The 25,414-nt window shown below is 41.3% G+C and overlaps 1 protein-coding gene across 2 annotated transcripts in view; it reads left to right on the top strand.

The window, feature by feature from the left end:
- Positions 1 to 25,414, top strand: part of ADAMTS12 (ADAM metallopeptidase with thrombospondin type 1 motif 12) — a 373,547-nt gene that overhangs the window by 269,546 nt on the left and 78,587 nt on the right. For both annotated transcript variants that reach the window (XM_024755783.1, XM_024755782.1), the window contains one exon: positions 15,416 to 15,542. In XM_024755783.1, coding sequence (XP_024611551.1) covers positions 15,416 to 15,542 — 127 coding nt within the window. The remainder of the gene's footprint in view (positions 1 to 15,415; positions 15,543 to 25,414) is intronic.

The following is a 25,414-nucleotide window of genomic DNA, read 5'->3' as shown; positions in this document are numbered from 1 at the left end:
TTACCTCCCAAATGTGCCACCTCCAAATACCATGACACTGGGGGGTTAGGGCTTCAACATATGAATTTTAAGGGGACACATTCATTCCATAGCATTGTCCTAACAAACTTACTTTATCCAGAGTGAACTCCCGTTGTAATTATTTTGTTGTCTTTCTTGATATTATATTTCTTTATGGATTTTGGAATAGTAATTTACAGGCTTGATTTGAGCGTGACTTCCTTTTAGTTTCTTTTATTTTTCTCTTTCCTGTCCCTTTCCTCCCTTTTTCTCTCTGTGTGTACCCACTCTTTCTAGTTTTTGCAGTTTTTTCCTGACCACACTGTGGGACCTCATTTCAGGACAGGATTTGCTAAGGTGGTTCAAAATTGCCTCTCCTAGTGACATTGAAAATACATTAGGTATTATCACAGAGCCAGTCTGGCAGATTGGCTGAGCGCTCGCATGAGAAGCTGAGTCCTTACTTTGCAAACTTCCTAGGCCTGAAAGTCATCAAGAGTTAAGGCTCTAAGAAGTTTGTGGTGATGGTGGTCTCCTTCCCATCTCAGGCGGAGCAGTTAAAGCCCTCATATTTCACGGGGGCTGCGCACATGGCCACCACCCACCAACAGCTTCTGGCTGAGAGCCCGGCAAACCCTTCACCTAAGTCCTGCTCACCCTTTTGCTGGGATGTTTACCTACATTTAAGCATTGTGACATTTTGCTCTTCCCTTTTTATATAGTTATAATTTAATATCTTTTATAATTTATATTTTACATATAATTTGCATTGTGCATTTGGAGCAAAGAGCTGCATAAGTATAAATTCAAGAAGATGGGGCTTCCCTGGTGGCGCAGTGGTTGAGAGTCCGCCTGCCGATGCAGGGGACGCGGGTTCGTGCCCCGGTCCAGGAAGATCCCACATGCCGCGGAGTGGCTGGGCCCGTGAGCCATGGCAGCTGAGCCTGCACGTCCAGAGCCTGTGCTCCACAACGGGAGAGGCCACAACAGTGAGAGGCTCACATACCGCAAAAAAAAAAAAGATGTAATCAGTCATTGGCTTCTTATCTGGATGAAGGCTTTTGGAGGAGAACCAAAACAATGAGTTCCAAGGGGAAGATGAAGTTCCGCCTCCGCTGGCTCAGTCCTGACCCTGCCAAGGAAGAAGGGCCCGTTAGGGCTTTGCGTGTGCCCATCCACCCAAGGCTGTCACACGTCTCTAAGTCAACAGCCCTCCCCTTCCCAACCAGGCAGCTTGTGTTTACAATCAGCTTCTTCTAGCAACTCTGTATCTGTTTGCTTCAAGAGAATATTTTGCCTTCACATATGCACCCCTTCTCCTTTTTTAAAGCATGGATTTAAATGAAGATGCCTCCAGGAATGAGGACAAAATGAGTATATTTACAGAAGAATCCAAAAAATACAATTTGAGGGAAGATGCAATAATTTTTGATGAGATGGGTGAAGGACAAGAAGCAGGTTATGTCAATTATTGTAGACACAATTTTGTAATTAAATCTGGAAAAAAGGCAGCCTGTTCTTTCTGCTTTTATTTTATTAACAGCTGAGGTAGTTAAAGTTATTTAAAATAAAATAAAATTTATGATTCAAAAAACATTCACCAAGATGTTATTTCCTTAGTTTGACTATTTAAACATTTTTATCATCTTTGTTCAAGAGCAGAAATCCATATGAAAAATTGGCAAGAGTATTTTATAAATTTAGCTAACTGTCATCAAAGCCAGCCCACTTATTTTCCACAGCCCACTTTTCCAAGGCAAAGAGGACTCAGAGTATACCAGCAATGGGCCTCCCTCTCCACTAGTGTTCATTCTTCTGTCCTCTCCACCATATTTGCTTTCACTCCTGCCTTATCTGTGGGGCATGACTTTGGGGTGACTCTGGGAGAATTTAGGACCAGCTGTCCCTTGGGAAAGGTTGGAAGGGAATGGAATAGCAAGTGCTACCATTCATTACAAGAGGCTTGTTGAAGAAAATTTACCCCAGTCACCCATCCAAAGATCAACCATGAAAGTGCAACCAAAGGATTATCTGTGGAGGAACAGCTGCAGAAATGGCTTGACACAGATGCTGGTCTCAATAGGAAGCTTCAGGACTCCTTATTAAACAAAAAAAGTATTTTGGCAAAACCTCAAGATCACTCTCCTAAAAATGTAAAAACCATAGTTTTGCCCCATGGCAACCCTAGTACTGCAGGAATCTGTCAGTTGTAATATATTCTAACCAGAATTCCCGTGTGTCTTATAAAACTTACAGCAATGGCACTACTGTCAGACTGTCATCACTTCTGAATGTGACCTTTGCCAGTTGTGTGCTCTGTTGTCTCCTCTGTGCTGTGTTTTTGGTCTAGAAGCACAACAATGGCTTGCACAAAAGGGAGAACATTTTCTCCTGCCCCATCCTGGACGTCACCCTGCTTGGCTGAATTCTCTTCGGAGCGTAGTCATTGTTCCTTTGTTTAAGGAACGTCACATTCTGATAGGAAAAGGCAAATACTGAAAACTCCACTGACATATATGCACTAACATGTATAAAATAGATAACTGATGAGAACCTGCTGTATAGCACAGGGAACTCCACTTCGCTGTACAGTAGAAACTAACACAACATCATAAAACAACTATACCCCAATTAAAAGAAAAAAAAAGAAAACTCCAAAGACCATGCGAAGCTCCTGGAGATTGCTTGAACTGTTCTAAGCTGCCTTAGAAACTAGATCATGTTCATTAGAAATAAGTACATGTAGAACAGATACTTACATCGCTGAAACTAGTTCTTACAGAGTCTGACAGTATTCCTAGTAAGGCTCAAAATAAGCACGTTCATTTGAGATATGTCCACATATCCTTGATAAAGCGTGAAAATAATAAATAAGGGCACATATTTCACTCTGATCCTGATGGGTGACCATATAGTGATGTTTAGAGGACAGAAAATCAGAGTCAGATATTTCATTGACTTTTTAAAATTGCACTCGGCGCTAATCCGTCTGACTTTGTCCTCTGTAACTGTCAGGTAGGATCAATCAAGTCCAGATATTGATCTCTAAAAATATCTGGAGGATTTTTTTTTTTTTTTTTGCGGTACATGGGCCTCTCACTGTTGTGGCCTCTCCCATTGTGGAGCACAGGCTCAGCGGCCATGGCTCACGGGCCCAGCCGCTCCACGGCATGTGGGATCTTCCCGGACCGGGGCACAGACCGGTGTCCCCTGCATTGACAGGCGGACTCTCAACCACTGCGCCACCAGGGAAGCCCTGGAGGATTTTTTTAATATGTAGGACTTCGTAAATATAGTAGGATTTATTGAGATGCATTTAAACATATGCTATGGAATGAGGATTATATAGTTTACCACATGCATAAATATATAAAATATACTACGAGTAATACACAGTGGAGACCTGACAACCTTCCAGCTGTACTTCACTAATGAACTAATGGAAACTCTTAGCCCAGAGTAGCTAATCTGCTTTTTTTTAGTGATTGCCCTAGAGTTTGCAATATATGTTTACAGCTAATCCAATCCACTTTCAGATAACACTGTACCACTTCAGTGTTATGAGTACTTTATAATAACAAAATTTTAGGCAGTATGAGTACCTTATAATAACAAAATAATCCTGGTTCCTGCCTCTCGTCCCTTCTATCATTTTCGTGATTCATTTCATTTCTATATGTATACCTAAGCACATATACATATATATCATATATATCATATATACATAAGCATCATAATCAAAATAATTGACTTCCATTTCTCTAATGATTAGTGACGTTGAGCATCCTTTAATGTGTTTGTTGGCAATCTGTATATCTTTTTTGGAGAAATGGAAGTCAAAACTACAATGAGGTACCACCTCACACCAGTCAGAATGGCCATCACTGGAAAATCTACAAACACTAAATGCTGGAGAGGGTGTGGAGAAAAGGGAACCCTCTTGCACTGCTGGTGGGAATGTAAATTGATACAGTCACTATAGAAAACACTATGGCGGTTCCTTAAAAAACTAAAAATAGAACTACCATATGACCCAGCAATCCCACTACTGGGCATATACCCTGAGAAAACCATAATTCAGAAAGAGTCAATTATTGGTATTATTATTTTGAACAAACTGTTTTCTGTTAGATCAACTCAGAATAGGAAAACTGTTTTCTGTTAGATCAACTCAGAATAGGAAAAAGGAAAGTTTTTATTTAACCTTCATTTATTGCTTCTTTGGTGTTTTTCCTTTCTTTATATAGATCCAAGTTTCTGGTTTTTAATATTTTCCTTTTTTCTAAAGAATTTCTTTTAACATTTCTTTCCTGCAGGTCTATTGGCAACGAATTCCTTCAGTTTTTGTTTGTCTGAGAAATTATTTCTCCTTCACTTTTGAATGGTAATTTCACAGGGTGTGGAATTCTAAGTTGGTGGGTTTTTTTCTCTCAACACTTTAAATATTTCACTCTGCTCTCTTCTTGCTTGCGTGAGTTCTGAGAAGTCGCATGCAGTTCTTTCTTTGTGCCTCTGTAGGTAAGGTGTTTTTTCCCTCTGGCTTCTTTCAGGACTTTGTCTTTTTCTGTGATTTGAAAGTGATATGCCTAGGTGTAGTTTTTTTTCGGTTTTGGGGGGGCATTTATTATACTTACTGTTTTGGGGTGTCCTGGATCCACGGTTTGGTATCTGATATTAAGTTGCCGAAATTCAGGTTCCTGTGGTAGTCAGCTTATGAGTCTCTACTCTGGAAAGTTGGGAAGTTCTGACTCCCTCTATTCACTCGTCTGTCTCTCCAGTCTTGGGAGCAGCAGTTTGCCCTGTGTGCCCTTTCCTCTCTCATATCCAAGAAGCATTGTTGATTTTTCAGTCTGTTCACCTATTTACTTGTCATTACAACAGAGTGGCAACTTCCAAGTTCCTTATATGTGGAAACTTTAACCGGAATTCTTTCCAAGGTGGCTAATCTAATATTCTCTTATTCTACTGGTCGTCTTACTTCCATCCCATCCCATTTTTATCACATGCAGCCAGCAGATATTAGTCCCTCCCCTGTTTCCAGGGCCTTAGTTTTGTTCCCTAATAGTGCACTTGCTGGGGATTTCTCAGTTGGTTTCTCTGAAGGCTTGCTTTGCTCAATGTACCCTGCAAAATGCTGAATGTTTGCTTTTCTTGTTAACCCTGTGAGTTTTGTGAGATGTTACAGGCCTCTGACATTCTTTAAGTGTGTGCTTTGCCTGATTTGTACACAGTGGCTGCAGAAGAGGAGTTATAAGCAGGAAAGAATACTTCTTGATCGTGGTAAATTTTGAAAATGGCTCCTACCTGGTTCCATTAAGCATTCTTCAAGCACCAGCGATGCTCCTGTTTGAGCATTTCTTACGTATATCTTATATAATTTCTTTCTGACCATGACAGTCAATGTATGTAATCAGTTCATTGGGATTTCAGGGAGGAAAAAACTATCGGCTTTGAGTCTTACCAATGTTGTGAGAAGTATGGGTTTCAGCAATGGATAAGAGAATCAATGTGTTTGAGCTCTTGCAGTGATGGGACTCAAGTTCTTCTTGACTGAGCCTTCATTATGAAGGATAGATCTGAACTCATTGATCAAGGAAATCAGAGATGAAGGGGGTCAAAGAGCCAGAAAATACAAAGTAAATATTTAGTGGGAACTGAAATTGAAAGTTGGTAGATTTAGGATGGACTTGTCAACAAGATATATGGTTATACAGTTCCTACCCTTGCCATCTTCTATGAAGTTACACGTTATTTCTGTATATTGTAAGGGAATTGTGGCAGTGCCCTCTATTGAGTCATAGAATTTTTATCATCCCGCATTATTAAAATCAATGTTATGTCCAATTTTAAGAGAATTATAGATTATGTCCTAGTGTAAAATTTAACTTATACTGCTTAACTTGTACTCAAGTGGTTATAAAAAGAGATCTTGGTATTTGTCAGTATTTTAAAAACCAGGTATACAGTACTTTGAATCTCTTTCAGGTGATGTGATTAAATATTCAGTGCTTGAGTACCTTTGATCTTAAATTTTGATATAGTAGGAAATATTGCATTTTCTGCTGTAGGTGGTTACAATAAGTTGTCTTTACTTGCTTTCTCTATACCCTTCCTAACTTGAATTTTTGAGCAAGGAAAATCTTATATGAACTAAATTAACCATATAACAGGCTCCCTTTATTTTATAATCTCAGTATTGAATTGAGAATAAGATGAGCTATGTAACTGTTTTATTTCATTTTGGTTTTGGACATAAGAAACTTTACTTGCTCTTATATCAAGATATAATTTCCACTTGAGATGATCAGGTTCAGGGGTATATGAAGATAATTCTTTTTTTTAACATCTTTATTGGAGTATAATTGTTTTACAATGGTGTGTTAATCTCTGCTTTATAACAAATTGAATCAGCTATACATATACATATATCCCCATATCTCCTCCCTCTTGAGTCTCCCTCCCTCCCTCCCTCCCTATCCCACCGCTCTAGGGGGTCACAAAGCACCGAGCTGCTCTCCCTGTGCTATGCGGCTGCTTCCCACTAGCTATCTATTTTACATTTGGTAGTATATATAAATTCATGCCACTCTCTCACTTCATCCCAACTTACCCTTTCCCCTCCCTGTCTCCTTAAGTCCATTCTCTACGTCTACGTCTTTATTCCTGTCATGCCTCTAGAACCATTTTTTTTTTTTTTAGATTCTGTATATATGTGTTAGCATACAATATTTATTTTTCTCTTTCTGACTTACTTCACTCTGTATGACAGTCTCTAGATCCATCCACCTCCCTACAAATAACTCAATTTCATTTCTTTTTATGGCTGAGTAATATTCCATTATATATATGTGCCATATCTTCTTTATCCATTCATTTGTCGATGGACACTTAGGTTGCTTCCATGTCCTGGCTATTGTAATTAGAGCAGTAGTGAACATTGTGGTACATGACTCTTTTTGAATTATGGTGTTCTCAGGGTATATGCCCAGTAGTGGGATTGCTGGGTCATATGGTAGTTCTATTTTTAGTTTTTTAAGGAACCGCCATAGTGTTCTCTATAGTGACTGTATCAATTTACATTCCCACCAGCAGTGCAAGAGGGTTCCCTTTTCTCCACACCCTCTCCAGCATTTATTTTTTTTTTTTTTTGCGGTACGCAGGCCTCTCACTGCTGTGGCTTCTCCCATTACAGAGCACAGGCTCCGGACGCGCAGGCTTAGCGGCCATGGCTCATGGGCCCAGCCGATTCACAGCATGTGGGATCTTCCTGGACCAGGGCACGAACCCACGTCCCCTGCACCAGCAGGCGGACTCTCAACTACAATGCCACCAGGGAAGCCCAGGATTCTTTATGTATAGTATCATGTCATCTACAAACAGTGACAGTTTTATTTCTTCTTTTCCAATTTGGACTCCTTTTATTTCTTTTTCTTCTCTGACTGCTGTGGCTAAAACTTCCAAAGCTATGTTGAATAATAGTCGTGAGAGTGGACAGTCTTGTCTTGTTCCTGATCTTAGAGGAAATAGTTTCATTTTTTCACCATTGAGAACAATGTTGGCTATGAGTTTGTCGTATATGGCCTTTATTGTGTTGAGGTAAGTTCCCTCTATGCCTACTTTCTGGAGGGTATTTAGCATAAATGGGTGTTGAATTTTGTTGAAAGCTTTTTCTGCATCTATTGAGATCATCATATGGTTTTTCTCCTTCAATTTGTTAATATAGTTTATCACATTGATTGATTTTCATATATTGAAGAATTCTTGCATTCCTGGGATAAACCCCACTTGATCATGGTGTATGATCATTTTAATGTGCTGTTGGATTCTGTTTGCTAGTATTTTATTGAGAATTTTTACATTTATGTTCATCAGAGATATTGGCCTGTAGTTTTCTTTCTTGTGATATCTTTGTTTGGTTTTGGTATCATGGTGATGGTGGCCTCGTAGAATGAGTTTGGGAGTGTTCCTCCCTCTGCTATATTTTGGAAGAGTTTGAGAAGGACAGGTGTTAGCTCTTCTCTAAATGTTTGATAGAATTTGCCTGTGAAGCCATCTGGTCCTGGGCTTTTGTTTGTTGGAAGATTTTAAATCACAGTCTCAATCTCAGTGCTTGTGATTGGTCTGTTTATATTTTCTGTTCCTTCCTGGTTCAGTCTTGGAAGGTTGTGCTTTTCTAAGAATTTGTCCATTTCTTCCAGGTTGTCCATTTTATTGGCATATAGTTGCTTGTAGTAATCTCTCATGATCCTTTCTATTTCTGCAGTGTCAGTTGTTACTTCTCCTTTTTCCTTTCTAATTCTATTGATTTGAGTCTTCTCCCTTTTTTTCTTGATGAGTCTGGCTAATGGTTTATCAATTTTGTTTATCTTCTCAAAGGACCAGCTTTTAGTTTTACTGGTATTTGCTATTGTTTCCTTCATTTATTCTTCATTTATTTCTGATATGATCTTTATGATTTCTTTCCTTCCGGTAACTTTGGGGTTTTTTTGTTCTTCTTTCTCTAATTGCTCTAGGTGTAAGGTTAGGTTGTTTATTTGAGCTGTTTCTTGTTTCTTGAGGTAGGATTGTATTGCTATAAACTTCCCTCTTAGAACTGCTTTTGCTGCATCCCATAGGTTTTTGGGTCAGCATGTTTTCATTGTCATTTGTTTCTAGGTACTTTTTGTTTTCCTCTTTGATTTCTTCAGTGATCTCTCGGTTATTAAGTAATGTGTTGTTTAGCCTTCACGTGTTTGTATTTTTTACAGATTTTTTCCTGTAATTGATATCTAGTCTCATAGCATTGTGGTCAGAAAAGATACCTGATACAATTTCAGTTTTCTTAAATTTACCAAGGCTTTATTTGTGATCCAAGATATGATCTATCCTGGAGAATGTTCCATGAGCACTTGAGAAAAATGTGTATTCTGTTGTTTTGGGATGGAATGTCCTATAAATATCAATTACGTCCATCTGGTTTAATGTATCATTTAAAGTTTGTGTTTCCTTATTTATTTTCATTTTGGATGATCTCTCCATTGGCAAAAGTGAGGTGTTAAATTCCCCTACTATGCATGTGTTACTGTTGATTTTCCCTTTTATAGCTGTTAGTGTTTACCTTATGTATTCAGGTTCTCCTATGTTGGGTACATAAATATTTACAGTTGTTATATTTTCTTCTTGAATTGATCCCTTGATCATTATGTATTGTCTTTCTTTGTCTCTTGTAATAGTCTTTATTTTAAAGTCTATTGTGTCTGATATGAGAATTGCTACTCCAGCTTTCTTTTGATTTCCATTTGCATGGTATATCTTTTTCCGTCCCCTCGCTTTCAGTCTGTATGTGTCCCTAGGTCTGAAGTGGGTCTCTTGTAGACAGTATATATATATAGGTCATGTTTTTGTATCCATTCAGCCAGTCTATGTCTTTTGGTGGGAGCATTTAATCCATTTACATTTAGGTAATTATCGATATGTATGTTCCTATTACCATTTTCTTAATTGTTTTGTGTTTGTTATTGCAGGTCTTTTCCTTCGTTGTGTTTCCTGCCTAGAGAAGTTCCTTTAGCATTTGTTGTAAAGCTGGTTTGCTGAATTCTCTTAGCTTTTGCTTGTCTGTAAAGGTTTCAGTTTCTCTGTCAAATCTGAATGAGATCCTTGCTGGGTAGAGTAATCTTTGTTGTACGTTTTTCCTTTTCATCACTTTAAATATGTCTTGCCACTCCCTCTGGCTTGCAGAGTTTCTGCTAAAAGATAAGCTGTTAACCTTATGGGGATTCCTTTGTATGTTATTTGTTGTTTTTCCCTTGTTAATTTTAATATTTTTTCTTTGTATTTAATTTTTGATAGTTTGATTAATATGTGTCTTGGCATGTTTCTCCTTGGATTTATCCTGTATGGACTCTCTGCACTTCCTGGACTTGATTGACTATTTTCTTTCCCATATTAGGGAAGTTTTCAACTATGATCTCTTCAAATATTTTCTCAGTCCCTTTCTTTTTCTCTTCTTCTTCTGGGACCCCTGTAATTCAAATGTTTTTTTCATTTAATGTTGTCCCAGAGGTCTCAAAGACTGTCCTCAATTCTTTTCACTCTTTTTTCTTTATTCTGCTCTGTAATCGTTATTTCCACTCTTTTATCTTCCAAGTCATTTATCCGTTCTTCTGCCTCAGTTATTCTGCTCTTGATTCCTTCTAGAGAATTTTTAATTTCATTTATTGTGTTGTTCATCATTGTTTGTTTGCTCTTTAGTTTTTCTGGGTCCTTGTTAAACATTTCTTGTACTTTCTCCATTCTATTTCCAAGATTTTGGATCATCTATACTATCACTATTCTGAATTCTTTTTCAGGTAGTCTGCCTATTTCTTTTTCATTTGTTTGGTCTGGTGGGTTTTTACCTTGCTCCTTCATCTGCTGTGTGTTTCTCTGTCTTCTCATTTTGCCTAACTTACTGTGTTTGGGGTCTCCTTTTCGCATTCTGCATGTTCGTACTTCCCATTGTTTTTGGTGTCTGCCCCCAATGGCAAAGGTTGATTCAGTGGGTTGTGTAGGCTTCCCGGTGGAGGGGACTAGTGCCTGTGTTCTGGTGGGTGAGGCTGGATCTTGTCTTTCTTGTGAGCAGGACCACAGCTGGTGGTGTGTTTTAGAGTGTCTGTGACCATATTGTGATTTTAGGCAGGCTCTCTGCTAATTGGTAGGGTTGTGTTCCTATCTTGCTAGTTGTTTGGCATAGGGTGTCTAGCACTGTAGCTTGCTTGTTGTTGAGTGGAGCTAGGTCTTAGCACTGAGATGGAGATCTCTGGGAGAGCTTTTGCCATTTGATACTATGTGGAGCTGGGAGGTCTCTGGTGCACCAGTGTCCTGAACTTGGCTCTCCCACCCCAGAGGCACAGGCCTGACACTCAGCCAGAGCGCCAAGACCCTGTTAGCCACGCGGCAGATGAGTCGTTTATTACCGAGGATTTTAAAGCACAGGTACCAATAGCCGGATGAAGAGATTCATAGCATTAGATCGAGAACAAAGAAACTTCAATCCTCTTGGATTTTGGAGCCCAGCACAGTGGCACGTGGAGACATTCTGCTTCACCAACTTGGAAGCTCTCTGAAACCCCTCCTTTTGTATTTTAATGGTGGCTTCACTACACAGCCATGGTTGATTAAATTCTTAGGCATTGATGATTAATTCCTGAAGATAATTCTTAAAAAGTAGAAGGTTTTAACTGATCTCTCACTGCTAGTATCTACTAAGATTTACCAAATATTTACAGGTACATGGTGACACTCTCATTGCTATGTGGAGAAAGCAACTCAGAATCCTCTATAAATAACATTTTGAATTTGATTGTCATATATTTTAGAATGTGATTGATTTCCACTTAATGCCCTTTTCAAGTAAATACTTCTAGATAAGCAGCTAACTTAGTTCTGGGCCAATATATTGATTGGCATCCTTAATTAACTAGAATTTCTTTGGGGGCTGGGTTCAATGTGTAAGAGAAAGGGGCCAAAGGCAAAGCCAGATTAAAAGCCAATATCATTTGTCTTTTTTGAATTCCAGGGAAATTTCAAGGTCATACAGAATTAACCCTTAGCTCTTCTACTTTCTGTATTTGCAGTGTTACATCATGATCACTGCTCTTAATAGGATGACCTCATTCTAACCCCCTCTGCAAGAGGTATTACAATATGCTATGTCAAAGAAAGATTCTGTTATTCCAGCAGTTGGTTTACAGTTAATTAATGACTATGTCACTCAAGATTGATGGTTTGATTTTTTTTTTTACTACAAAGGAGACATTATCAGTTAGGGTGCCCTGCACACCCAAACAGAATACCTTGACTACTTTCAAAGGTGTGGGTTGGACTTAGGGAAACCAAGAAAGATGATTCATTACCTCTGTCCATTAATAGTAGAGGATTGGGGGAACAAGGCTACCATCCTAGGCCTGAAGAAGTAAAAGAAGGAGCAGTTATCCTAAGAGACAGCACCTCCATTCCCCGAATCCAACTGGAAGCCACAGCAATCTATAGCATCAGCTTCCCAGGGTTCCGAGCAGCTGCAGAAGGGATCTGGAGTGGAAACAGAAAAAGTGTAACACAGGAGATGATGAAATGAAAAGTCAATAAAATCAGTAGTGGTTAGTATCCTAGCAAGCCAAGCTGGATGGTAGCTCTGGGTCTTGTCTTGAGAAAGGAAGAAAGCTAGCATTTATTGAGTACTGTTCCACTTACTACTGCTTTATAACATATCAACCTAAATTTAGTATAGTAAAACAACCGTCATTTTACTATGCTCCTGGTCAGAAATTTAGACAGAATGCAATGGGGATGGTGTGTCTTAGCTTCACAATGTTTGGCATCTCACCTAGGAAGACCTAGATGGTTAAGAATGACTCAGATGCCTGGGAGCTGGAGTCATCTGTAGGCGTCTGTGCTCAGATGACTGGCACCTGGGCTGGATGGCTCACTGGGGACTGTCAACTGGAGCACCTACACCTGGCCTCTCCAAGGGTGTAGGCTTCTTACCCCATGGCAGCGGAGGCTCCTGAGAGTGACAGATCTGAAAGAATCGGATAGAAGCTGCATGGTCTTTTATGACCTAGCCTCTGAATTCACACAACTTCATTTCTGCATTCAGTCCCAGGCCAGGGTAACTAGACTCCGTGTCATGATGGAGTGATATCATGGTCACGTTGTAGAAGAACATGCCAGATGAGAGATTATTGTTGCAGCCATCTTTGGAAAATACAACTTGTCATATTCACATTTACTAAGGCAATATGAACTAATAATTTTGAAACTTTCTGACAATAGTTGCAACAATTTTCCAAGTTAATGGTAAAATTACATTAACCAGAATCCTCTTATTAGCCAATGTTTTCAATGATTAAACTTTATCTTCCCTTCATGGATTATAGATTTTTAAATGTGGAAGACACTCCCAGAAATCAACTAGCTCAGCATCCTGCCCTTAACCAGTCTGAATGTCATTATTCTCATTTTCCTGCAGTTAGCCAAGTGATTGGGTAGAAGGAAAAGTAGACACTAGAACCCAGGACCCTTGGATTTTATTTATTTAACCAGAATTTGATAAGGAATGAAATTATAGATTAAATTTTACCAAATGAACCCACAAGCATCAAAGTAGAGGCAGAAGCACCTGGCCAGGTATTGTGTTCCTATAACACGGGAGAAATCAATCTTCTGAGCTGGAGCCCCTCAATGGAGGGTTTGGGCTTAGCTTTGTATGTGTCAAGTGAGAACTCAAGAGCTAGAAGAATAGAAGATTAGTGGTCACCACGACCGTTAATCCCAACAGAAAAACCCTGACACGTTGCTATTAATTTTCCTCCGTGCACTTGGCAGCATCTGCCTGGCCCGTCCATCCGTTCTTCTGGCTGCTGGTCCAGCAGATCGACCCATGAAATGTTATTAACTTCCTGGTGGAGACTTTTTATAATGTTCTGTGCCCTCCTACTACTTCTGGAGTCAAGCCCTGAGTATGCTTATCTTTGCTATCCATGCGCAGAAACAAGGCTTTTGGGGGATGTTTCCAACCTCTGAGAGTCACCTGACAGTTGCCTTTTATTTTTGACATCAAGCATTTGCCAAACTACCCAAAGTTCTAATAAAAAGTCTAAGAGCTAAGGTTTTTCTTTTTTCTCTTCTATGATGGCAGATAGACGTCAGCTTTTCTGGCTTCAACCATTTTGGTCTCCACTCCACTTATATTGTCTAAGACTTCTCTGTAGGTGTTCATGTCTTTCCAGACAATGACTCACTCATTATGCCATGAAAGTTTCTTTCATAATGTTGCTTCCAGCTGTTCGTAGTGCTTTATTTATATGACAAAAGAAAAAGAACACGTAGTCTATCAGTTGAGAAAGCCTGAGTGGTTGAAAAGTTACCTATCTCTTTACAAGAATAAAATAACATTAATTTAACAGTAAAATATTGTTGATTTATTTTAAAGGCTTCACTTACTGTTCTGCAACTCCCTCTGACATTTTTAAATGGCGAGATGCAGTGTCCGGCACCTGAGTATGCAGCCAGCCCGGGAGACTGGAGGAGTCCGCGTGAGGGAGTGTGAGGCAGTAGGTGGTAGGGGAGCCACCCCAGTTCAGGTCCCGCCAGCCTTGTGGTTGTGGGGGAGCCCCTCCAGGTCATGGGCGCTAAAGTGAGGAGGTGACTAGCTTATTGGTGCACTCATGGCCTTTCCATTTCTGGGCTTCACCAGTGAGCCTACTCGAGTCCTGGGTGCCCTGAGAGCTCAGGGCGCCCCCACTCCATGCAGACTGATGGCTCCATCCCCAGGGCCTCCGTCTTCAGTCTTCTCACCCAGCCTTGCACATTTCTCATGGGAAGAAGCATTAACCCTCTCCAGAGAGCTGATGACTCTCTTTCCCACTGCCCTTTACCTCCTAGTCTGTGGGGTTCTGGCCACTCCTCTGCGTTCTCTTGCTAATGGTATCCTAGCTGCTAGCAAAGCCACTGGTCCTTTCTTTTCCCTTCTCAACCTATGTGACTTCATTGTGCCTCCGTTTCCTCATCTAATAGCAGTAATGACAGTGTTGACTTCAATGAGCTGTTGCGAGGTTTCAGTCATTATATATCATGGTGGATAATAGGTACTACATTACACACACACACACACACACACACACACACACACACACTTACATATGTATATATATTTGTCTGGGACATATATAGGTAGTCACACACACACATACACAATTTTGAATAGTGCCCTGGGCAAGGCAAGCACCACATGTGTTAACTATTGTTATATATCCAAAGTCACATCCAGCCCACACATGTGCTTTGCTTTCCTGTGGACCTGGCCATTCCCGTGTGCTTCTCTTACTCACTTACTTACCACCCCGATTTCAGAAAGCAGCAGTATTATCAACCCCTGCTATCAAAACCGTCTACTTTAAAAAACATCACCTCTCAAACTTCACAACATTATTTTGAATTTGATTCCTGTCTTTCAGAGTTTATAAACAACTAATATAAAGCTCCCAACTCCTCCATTCCTTCATTAAAATAGTAATGTATGATTGTGTTATAACAACTGGTGATGGTATCTGCTTTCACTATATAAATCTCACCTTGTTTTTTTTCTGTTTTTTTGTGGGGGGGCATATGTGTGTTAGTCTAGTCTCCACAGCTAGATTGTAATCTTTATATTAGACTATATATTAATCTGCCTATATTATCCGTGGTCCTTCCTAAGCAAGATCTTTTCCACCCATTGCCTCCTGCAGCAATAAGTAGAGAGAATAAGAGGTCCCCATTCCTCACCCCTATGTTAAAACCAAATACTTTATGGACAACCTTCCCATCAGCTGTAGGCATGACCAGGGGTCTCACCTGACACTGAGAATGTAGGCTCGGGATTTAATATATGTGAACCGTTCTGCCCGACCCCCAGGTATACGCCGCCAGACTGCCCATTGCGTGAAGAAGGGTCGTGGGATGGTGAAAGCTACGTTCTGTGACCCAGAAACACAACCCAATGGGAGACAGAAAAAGTGCCATGAAAAGGATTGTCCACCCAGGTAAGCGTCGGTAACCACTGGAGATCTGTGTGTCTGCCTGCAGTGGTGGCTGGTTTAACAGTAATCCAGGGCTCGGTGCTGCAAGAGGGCTGTGTGGCTTTGTTATTAGAATAAATGCAAGAAAGCTGTCACAAGTTTCTGTGGCTATGCTGTTGGAACCTGTGACAAGCTGTGAAGGAGACATTTTCTCCCCAGAGAGCAGTATTTCTTACAAAGCTTGTGTGATCTGTGTTTAATTATTTGGTAAGACTTAAGTCCCAAAGCGCTGTTGAAGAGAATGGTATGTAAATCATCCAAAAATTCTTTAGCTAATTGGGCTTGGCTCTTCCAAGAGCACTTACCAAGCAGTGCAACAGAAGCTTCTAGATAACATGCTGACACGTTCAGGTCGCTGCCTGGAAGAGTGGACTTACAGACCAGGCTTTGTCCACCTCAGCACTGCTGCATTTGGGGCTGGATAATTCTTTGTTGTAGGAGCTGTCCTGTGCATTGCAGAATGCTTAGCAACATCCCTGGCCTGTGTCTATTTAGATGTTTGTAGCACTCCATCTTCCCCACCCAGGTTGTGACAACCATAAATGTCTCCAAACATTTTTTGCTAAGTGTCTCCTGGGGGCAAAATCACCCTTGGTTGAGAACCACTGTTATACAGGTATTCACTTGCTCCTAATCGTATTGGTTCAAGATTCTAGAAGGTAGCTGGGATGTTAGCTGGGGAAGAGGAAGAAAGAGAGAGAGAGAGAGAGAAAGGAAAGAGAGAGGAAAGGAAAGAAAGAATTAATTCTGGGGAGTGTCTTCATTCTCTCTTGTCCTTAAACAGGATGTAGTTCGGTTGCAGATTCCATCAGGCATTCATTCCAGTCCCAAGAAGACATATTAAGAAGAGTTTAGTTTAACAGGAGGGAGCCAGTTGGCATAATCAATCTACCAAGTGACAGGCTGAATTCTAAAGAAAAGCTGGAAGAATGGGATAAATGCCAGAGAACTAGGTCAAAAAGAAGTGTCTAGACAAGTCAGTTAAGTCAAACAGTGTCAGTCTCTTATAGGCCCAAACAGCGAGGTCCCAGAGGCCAGGGAATTCTCATCTCAGAGTCAGGTTGATTCTCTATCCAGTTCTGTGGTTTCTTCCAGGTACAAAGTGGGCTGTGAGGTCCAGAGCTGGACCCCACCTCCACTGAGGCAGGACAGAGCTGCTGCTCTTCCCTGTAACTCTCTTGCTGGGAAGAACTAGGGACTTGAGCACGGGATTTGGCCCCTCTAGGTTTTGTATGTAATTGCAGTTTCTATAAATCCTTCTTAGGGAAGAACGAGCCAGGAAAGAGGAATGTTTCCTATCGCTAGCCTTATCTAATCAATAGCCTATCACGCCACAGAGCTTATGGGCTTCCAGCATACTTAGTCTCCCTCAGAGTTAAAGACTGTCATCAGTCACTTCCTTTTGCCCTCACTAGCTGACTACCAGTACATACACGCCTGGGATTCTCACCTCACTTTTCAAAGCCACCCTCCCTGGTGAGTGGCTACCTTTTTAAAACCACAGCTGTTTATTTCTTGAAGCTAATTTCATCCCTGGGGTTCAGGTTCTCATTTTTATTACTTTACTTAGTCTGCCTGGGCCTTAATATTACCAGCAAAGATTTGTTAAGCATTCATTATTTTCCATGAGAGATACGACAGTGATAATAACCATGTAACAGTTACCATTTACTGAGCACTGTGATATTGTGATATAATAAGAGATATGGGGCTTCCCTGGCGGCGCAGTGGTTGAGAGTCCACCTGCCGATGCAGGGGACACAGGTTTGTGCCCTGGTCCGGGAAGATCCCACATGCCACAGAGCGGCTGGGCCCGTGAGCCACGGCCGTTGAGCCTGCGCGTCCGGAGCCTGTGCCCCGCAACGGGAGAGGCCACAACAGTGAGAGGCCCGCGTACCGCAAAAAAAAAAAATAAGAGATATGTGTCTGGGTACCTGGTTCCAGGCAGACCTCCTAATACTCAAGGCTAACTAGCTCTAAGCCTGCAGCAGGTCGACGTACAGCAGACTACTCAAAGAGGCATGCACCTCACTCCTTTCTCAATCTGTGTCTGAGGAAAAGCAAGCACTCTGCTAGGTGTGGTGGGCACCAGAAGATTTTGATGCGGGCACTCACTTGCTGGGGCCAAGGTATAGCTGGGGATATTAGCCGTGTCCATAAAAGAAACACGGTCAAAGAAGAGTGTGAATTGAAGATTGTAGCAGCTCTCTATTTTAGAAGAGACATCAATCGGTATCTGACATTTTCTTATTCACCTGTAGCTAAAATCTTGGCTTCACTATTTTCAGAATTCAGAATTCAGTTGCCATAGGGTGGTTATGTTTACGTACCTCTGCACTCTAATTACAGAACTTGCTAGTTGAAGGTGACTCTATAATAAGATACAACCAGTGCTAGGGACTTCCCTGGTGGCGCAGTGGTTAAGAAGCCGCCTGCCAATGCAGGGTACACAGGTTCGAGCCCTGGTCCGGGAAGATCCCCCATGCTGCGGAGCAACTAAGCCCTTGCACCACAACTACTGAAGCCCATGTGCCTAGAGCCCGTGCTCCGCAGCAAGAGAATCCACCACAATGAGAAGCCCGTGCACCGCAACGAAGAGTAGCCCCCGTTCGCTGCAACTGGAGAAAGCCCACGCACAACAATGAAGACCCAATGCAGCCAAAAATAAATAAATAAATAAATTTATTTTTTAAAAAAAGATACAACCAGGGCTAGAAGGAGACAGATACTGGGGCAAGAGTCCAGAGGCTGGCAGACAGGAGATGAGCTGAGGCTGAAGCCTGGTAGACACAGAGGAGGAGCCTTGATAGAGGAATTCTTAAGTGATACAGGCTGAGCTCTGGGGACTTGAAGTTGGCCCTGAGTGTAGTCATATGGTGGCTAAAAACTAACCCCCAAGATATCCACATCCTGGTCCCTAGAATCTGCAAGTGTTACCTTATTTAGAAAAAGGGTCTTTGCAGGTGTGATTAAGTTAAAGGGTCTTGAAATGAGATTATGCTGGATTACCCACTTGGGCCCTAAATTCCATCACAGTGTCCTTATAGGAGAGTCAGAGGGAACTTTCTCTCTCTCTCTCTCTCTCACACACACACACACACACACACACACACACACACGAGAAACAATATGAAGTTGGAGCAGAAAGATTTGAAGACACTGGCCTAAAGATTGGAGTGATGGGCCACAAGCCAGGGAGTGCTGGCAGCCAACAGAGATTGAAAAGAGACAAGGAACGGATCTTCCCTAGAGCCTTCGAAGGGAGTACAGCCCTGCCAAAGCCTTGACTTCATCCCAGTAATACTGACTTGGATGTCTGGCCTCCAGAACTATAAGAAACTAGATTTCTGTTGTTTTCAGCCACCAGGTTGGTGGTGGTTTGTTACAGCAGCCCTAGGAAACTAACACAGGCAGCATATTAATTAATGTAAGCATAATGTAAAAGCAGGGGGAGAGCAGAGGCAATCCTTCCACCAAGTCATAGAAGCACCAAAACTTGGAAAACCATGTGATTAGGGTTTCCTCAGAGCATATGGCAAAGGATTTTCTGAAGTAACACAAATATGTCACTTCCTAAGGAAGCTAACAGCCAGGAGGGCTACGTGAGATACACGCACACCAGCAAGACGGAGCTGTTGCTGTCAGGGCTCAGCAGGCAGGCACCTGGATGCCTTCCTAATGCCTTCCCTGCTCATCATTGTCTATGGTCCCTGTCCTCCCTGGGGCTTTGTGGTTACCTCACATCCCTCTATCTCTCAGTTCTAAGAGTGGCATTGTTAGAACAAGGTAAACGATACTTGGGGTTTTTGTTTCCTGGAAGGCTTCCTAAGCTGAGTACATGGATGCAGTTTGTTGATTCAGAGCAAAATTTTGGAATGGACCAATTACACAATCCCTTCCCACAAAATCAGTAATGAAGCCCCGGCAGTTAGAATGGAAGTGCTGATGGCCACAAATACCCGGTACCAGGTTACCAGGCAGTCACTGTGCTGTCCCAATCAGCACAAATGTGACATCCGGTGCCCAGGTTTTCTTGGTGAGCTGGTGATCACCTTTGCAGCTGCTGCTTCTGCCGTTCTACACCACTGTACTTCAAGGGAGGAAAACAATCCATCCTATTTCCAGTTTCTGCTGCTGTGTTGGAAACATAATTTCCTCCGATTCTCTCTAAACAATTTGAAGATTATACTTATGGAAGAAGAACAAAGTACATGCAATTTGACAAGTTTTTAAAATCCTTATTATTTGGTAGCATTTCTGTGTTGATTTCTCTCTGTCTGGTATCTATTTCCCAAGTTCTGGGTTTCTTGAGTTTCTGGACATGATTAATGCGTGGGCTTCAGCTTGTGATATTTCAAGATCAACAAATTAGCAGATCAAGCCTGAATTTACCCAGTTCAGACCTCAGGCTAAAGGCACAGCCTTCAGAGATGGATATTAATGATCCCAATAGTGGTGGTGTTTTTTTTTTAATTTTATAATTAATTTATTTTTATTATTATATTTTTATTTTTGGCTGCATTGGGTCTTCATTGCTGTGCGTGGGCTAATCTTCGTTGCGGTGCATGGGCTTCTCACTGCAGTGGCTTCCCTTGTTGCGGAGCACGGGCTCTAGGCATGCGGTCTTCAGTAGTCGTGGCATGTGGGCTCAGTAGTTGTGGCTCGTGGGCTTAGTTGTTCCGCAGCATGTAGTATCTTCCTGGACCAGGGATTGAACCCATGTCCCCTGCATTGACAGGTGGATTCTCAACCACTGGACCACCAGGGAAGTCCCCCAGTAGTGGTTTTTTAACACTGGAAAGTAAAATGTATGCCCTTGTTTTTTTATATATATATATATACTGAAGGTGATACACATACCACACACACAAAATTACATGCATACATACATACATTTATGTTTAAAATTTATGGTACCTGTACTTGACCCCAGCTAGCTAATTTTATTGAAATTTCATCTTTAATATTTATTTGTCCTAGTGTTGTATATGTGTTCTTTTCCCTGAATCTGTATTTGTTTATTTAATGCATCTGGACTAAATCTTTATCAAAATAACAACTGGCAAATTCACCTATGGTGCTTCTCTTAGGTAGTTCATTTCTGTTGAAATAGATAAGGCTCTGTAACTTGGTTAGAGATATTTGACTCCTGAAAATATTAAGTAAATACAGCAGATAACAGGTACAATTTCTGAAAATGCATTCTGAAGTAGCATATGATAAGCTACATAGAATGCCAGGAAATATTCCAACATAATGGTTAATTTACAGAAGTCCTTCTTACTTATGATTGCATTTCAGCTTCCCAAAAGATTCATGATAAAGTCAGGGGGTAGAGGGTGGTTAGTATTCCCAGGTGGTACAGAGGTAACTAACAATTTTTAAGAACCCACTATTTTTACTTTTTTCTTTTGCTTTATTTATTTACCTTTTTATTGATGAACCTACATTGACATATCATAATTACCCAAAGTCTATAGTTTACCATAGGGTTCTCACTCTTGGTGGTGTACATTCTATGGGTTTTGACAAATATATAATGACATGTACCCATCATTATGTTATCATACAGAGCGTTTTCACTACCTAAAACTCCTCTGTGCTTTGCCTATTCATCTCTACTTCCCTCCTTTGGCAACCACTGATCGTTTTACTGTCTCCATAGTTTTGCCTTTTCCAGAATGCCATATAGTGGGAATCATACAGTATATAACCTTTCAAATTGTCTTCTTTCACTGAGTAATATGCATTTAAGGTTTCGCTGTGTCTTTTTTTTTTTCTTTTTTTTTTTTTTTTTTTTTTTTTTTTTTTTTTGCGGTACGCGGGCCTCTCACCGTTGTGGCCTCTCCCGTTGCGGAGCACAGGCCCCGGACGCGCAGGCTCAGCGGCCATGGCTCACGGGCCCAGCCGCTCCGCGGCATGTGGGATCTTCCCGGACCGGGGCACGAACCCGCATCCCCCGCATCGGCAGGCGGACTCTCAACCACCGCGCCTCCAGGGAAGCCCTCGCTGTGTCTTTTGATGGTTTGATAGCTCATTGCTTTCTAGTGTGAATAGTATTCCATTGTCTGGATGGAATATCCATTCACTTTCTGAAGGACATCTTGGTTGCTTCCAAGCTTTGGCAATTATGAGTAAAGCTACTGTAAATATCCATATGCAGGTTTTTGTGTGAACAAAAAGTTTTCAGCTCCTCTGGGTAAATACCAAGGAGCGTGATTTCTGGATTGAGAACCCATTCTGTTTCAAGCTCTTTCCATATTACCAAACAATTTATTCACGTTAGCAATCCTGATTGGTAGATACTTTTATGTCATTGTACAGATGAGGACACTAAAGTCTTCACAAAAATTTTCCCAAGTCACTTAACAATAAGTGGTAGAGTCTAGATTTGAACCTAGATTGGTCTACTGAGAATTCTATGCTGGTGCTAGTACACCATGTTGCTGCCCAGGATCTCAGGATGAACAGGTTTTGGTAAAATCAGATTCCCAAAATTTACAATACTTCTCACACATTAAAACACAATGAAAATGTTATAAACAAGCAGAAAGTTCTAACTTCAAAGCTAAATCATGCCTGCAAACTCACAAGGGGATTAAAGAATGGAAATTAAGTTGATTTGCTTTTTTAAAGAATAAATAATAAATGTCGATGGCTGTGTTAATATTATTTGTCTTTGAAAGCTTAGTCCAGTAGTTTCCTTGGATATGAATTTCAAGTTGCAATATCTTCCTCTATCACCTAATTTTCATGCTATCTGAAAAGTTCATACCCATCATTCAGAGCTGTCATTTCCCCCTCCTAAAATGATTTCATGTGTAATATTTAATCTTTTATTTCTGGTTTATTGTCCTTCAGTAATAATTTGTCTCTACATCCAATTTGGACATTCTGTGTTCTTTCCCAAATGGTTACTTAAGACAGAGTTTAAAGATTTAATAAAAGCTTCTGGTAATCTAAACATAAGAAATATGTGTTGGGAACTTCCCTGGTGGCGCAGTGGTTAAGAATCCACCTGCCAATGCAGGGGACACGGGTTCGATCCCTCGTCCAGGAAGATCCCACATGCCGCGGAGCAGCTAAGCCTGTGAGCCACAACTACTGAGCCCATGCGCCACAACTACTGAAGCCTGCACGCCCTAGAGCCCGCGCGCCGCAACTAGTGTGGTCTGCGTGCCGCAACTGCCAAGCCCGCGTGCTGCAACTACTGAAGCCTGCGTGCCTAGGGCCCAGGCTCTGCAACAAGAGAAGCCATGGCAATGAGAAGCCCGCACACCGCAGCGAAGAGTAGCCCCCGCTCCCTGCAACTAGAGAAAGACCATGTACAGCAGCAAAGACCCAACGTAGCCAAAAAGTTAAAATTAAAATGGAAATAAAGAAATAAGTGTTATATGGTCAGTGGCTTTCAGAATAGAAGTCTTGTTCAGCACACTCCAGGATGGGATAGCCTGTCAAGAAAGAAATTCTATGGAATTGAAAGTGTATCTGACTCCAGAAAGAGGTCATTTGAGTCTCTTCTTTATATGGACCTCTCTCTGAACTTTGGTTTACAACAAAGTAAAGCTCTGCTAGCCTACAGCTATGATGGTGCCCAGCATATCCAAATGCTCCATAAACTCCAACTCCATAAACTCTTTCCACCCTGACAGCTTCATGTAGGTTTCAATGCCAAAAGAATGGCTCATGATTTAAATCCAGGTTTCTCAGTCTCAGCACTAGAGCCACTCTGGGCTGGATAATTCTTTGCCGTGGGGGGTGTCCTGTGCATTGTAGGATATTTTGCAGCATCCCTGTTCTCTGCCCACTAGAGGTGTGCCAAGAGCACACCTCCACCCTCATTTGTGACAACCAAAAATGTCTTCAGACATTCCCAAATGTCCCCTGGGGAGGTGGCTGTGGGACTCTCCATTGGTTGAGAACCACCCATCTAAATGAAAGGAATGGGCTCACTGAGACTGGGAAAAGTCCATGAGAGGTGGGAGAGGAATGAGCATGGTGTGCATGGGAGACAACAAGAAAGCTAGAGAAAATGAGGTGGAAGGAACAGGATACGGTGAGAATCTGGATACACTGTGTATAAGGATCAAGGAAGCAATAGTGCCTGTATTGTAGTAACGATTGTTATGTTGGAATGTGGAATGCCAATTGAATTGGATTTGGGGATGTACGTAAGTGCTATTAGGGAAAAGATTAGTACAAAGATAGTAATTATAAAAATTGATATTTTTAAGGAAATTACTATTCTGAGCAAGAGTTTAACAAATTCAGATTAGGACTTTCAGTTTTCTGAGTAATGAGTTAGAAAGAGTTAATTTTTGTAGCTTATTGGTTTATTGGTAGTCAGAGCTTCCTGAGCAAGCACTGGTATGGGTGTGGGTAGAAGATACAGATCTTTGTACTTGATTTCCAAACTATAGTAAACTTTTCTAGGGCAACTACAGGTTCTTTGAGGGTCTCGACACACACATACACACACTTCTGTATTACACATAATTCATACTAAAACCACAGTGTCCATTTTTTGGGGTAGGAAAATTTAAAGATAAACAATCAAATCCATTTATTTGGTATCATAACACCAGTGGTCTCTAATCCTGACTTCATATGAAAGTCATCGAAGAACCCTTAAAAAACACTGATACCTTGGCCCTATGCCCAAGAGATTCTGGCCATCCAGTATAGCAATGGGGCCTGAACACTGATAACTTTTTTAAAGCTCTCCAGGTGATGGTACAGTGAGAATCACTGATAGAGCCCCAGTCCTTAGGACTTTTACAAAGTAAATGGAATGATAAGATTGACTAATTATAGAGACGAACGAACAATCCAAGACAATGCATGATCAATTATCCAATTGTACGTTAGGTCTGACAGGTGTCATGGACTTTTTGGCAAGAGAAAAATCAATGGCAAAAATGGAAAAAGTCATATTAAGTTGTTGTTGATTCTATGCTGATGAAACCAGAAAGGTTGTCTTATTGGGGGTGAATAAATGGGTGCGCTTGGCCTTTTGTCCTGCTGAGTTATGTTATATTGTCCTTCTCACCAATCACTCAGAGCATGTAAACAGTCTTCTGTTATAAATCTCCCAGAAGAGGTGTGGTTATGGCAGACACTGAAAACAATGAGATGGACAACAGAGAACAATTTGGCAATAGCTCCTGAGTCCTGAGCCTGGAAAATAAAGAGGATGGGTTTCGCTTTAAACTAGGGACAAACATATGCAAGATGTCTTCAGGAGACTGTGGAGGAAATTTCAGAAAGAGAACCAAGGAAGTCTGTTATCACCTTGCGGTGACATAGCAGAAAGCCTTGTAGCAAGTAACTAGATAAATTAGACTTTCAGTCAGCTCACATTAAGGCCCTTCCAGAATGACATTTGATCTATTTGATAGTGTGTCTGGCCTCCCTTAGAAATGTCAGAGGTAGGACAGAGTAATTAGAATAATAGAGTGGGCATTTATTTGGTGTCATATCATATGGTTCCAATATTAGCTCTTTATCCGCACCAGATGCCCAGATGTTAAGCACCAAAGAATCAATAAGTAATCTTACTTATTAACTGAAGAGTATAACAGACTTGAGGAAGAGCTTTCTTCTAATATTTTTAACCAGAGATTAAAAGTATAAGAATCAGGGCTTCCCTGGTGGTGCAGTGGTTGAGAGTCCGCCTGCCGATGCAGGGGACGCAGGTTCATGCCCCGGTCCGGGAAGATCCCACATGCCGCGGAGCGGCTGGGCCCGTGAGCCATGGCCACTGAGCCTGCGCGTCCGGGGCCTGTGCTCTGCAACGGGAGAGCCCACAACAGTGAGAGGCCTGCGTACCGCAAAAA

This window comes from Neophocaena asiaeorientalis, unplaced genomic scaffold, assembly GCF_003031525.2.
Source record: "Neophocaena asiaeorientalis asiaeorientalis breed wild unplaced genomic scaffold, Neophocaena_asiaeorientalis_V1.1 scaffold93, whole genome shotgun sequence".
NCBI classification, from domain to species: Eukaryota; Metazoa; Chordata; class Mammalia; order Artiodactyla; family Phocoenidae; genus Neophocaena; species Neophocaena asiaeorientalis.
The sequence above is the reverse complement of the archived record's forward strand: the minus strand, read 5'-3'. Positions and strand labels throughout refer to the sequence as shown.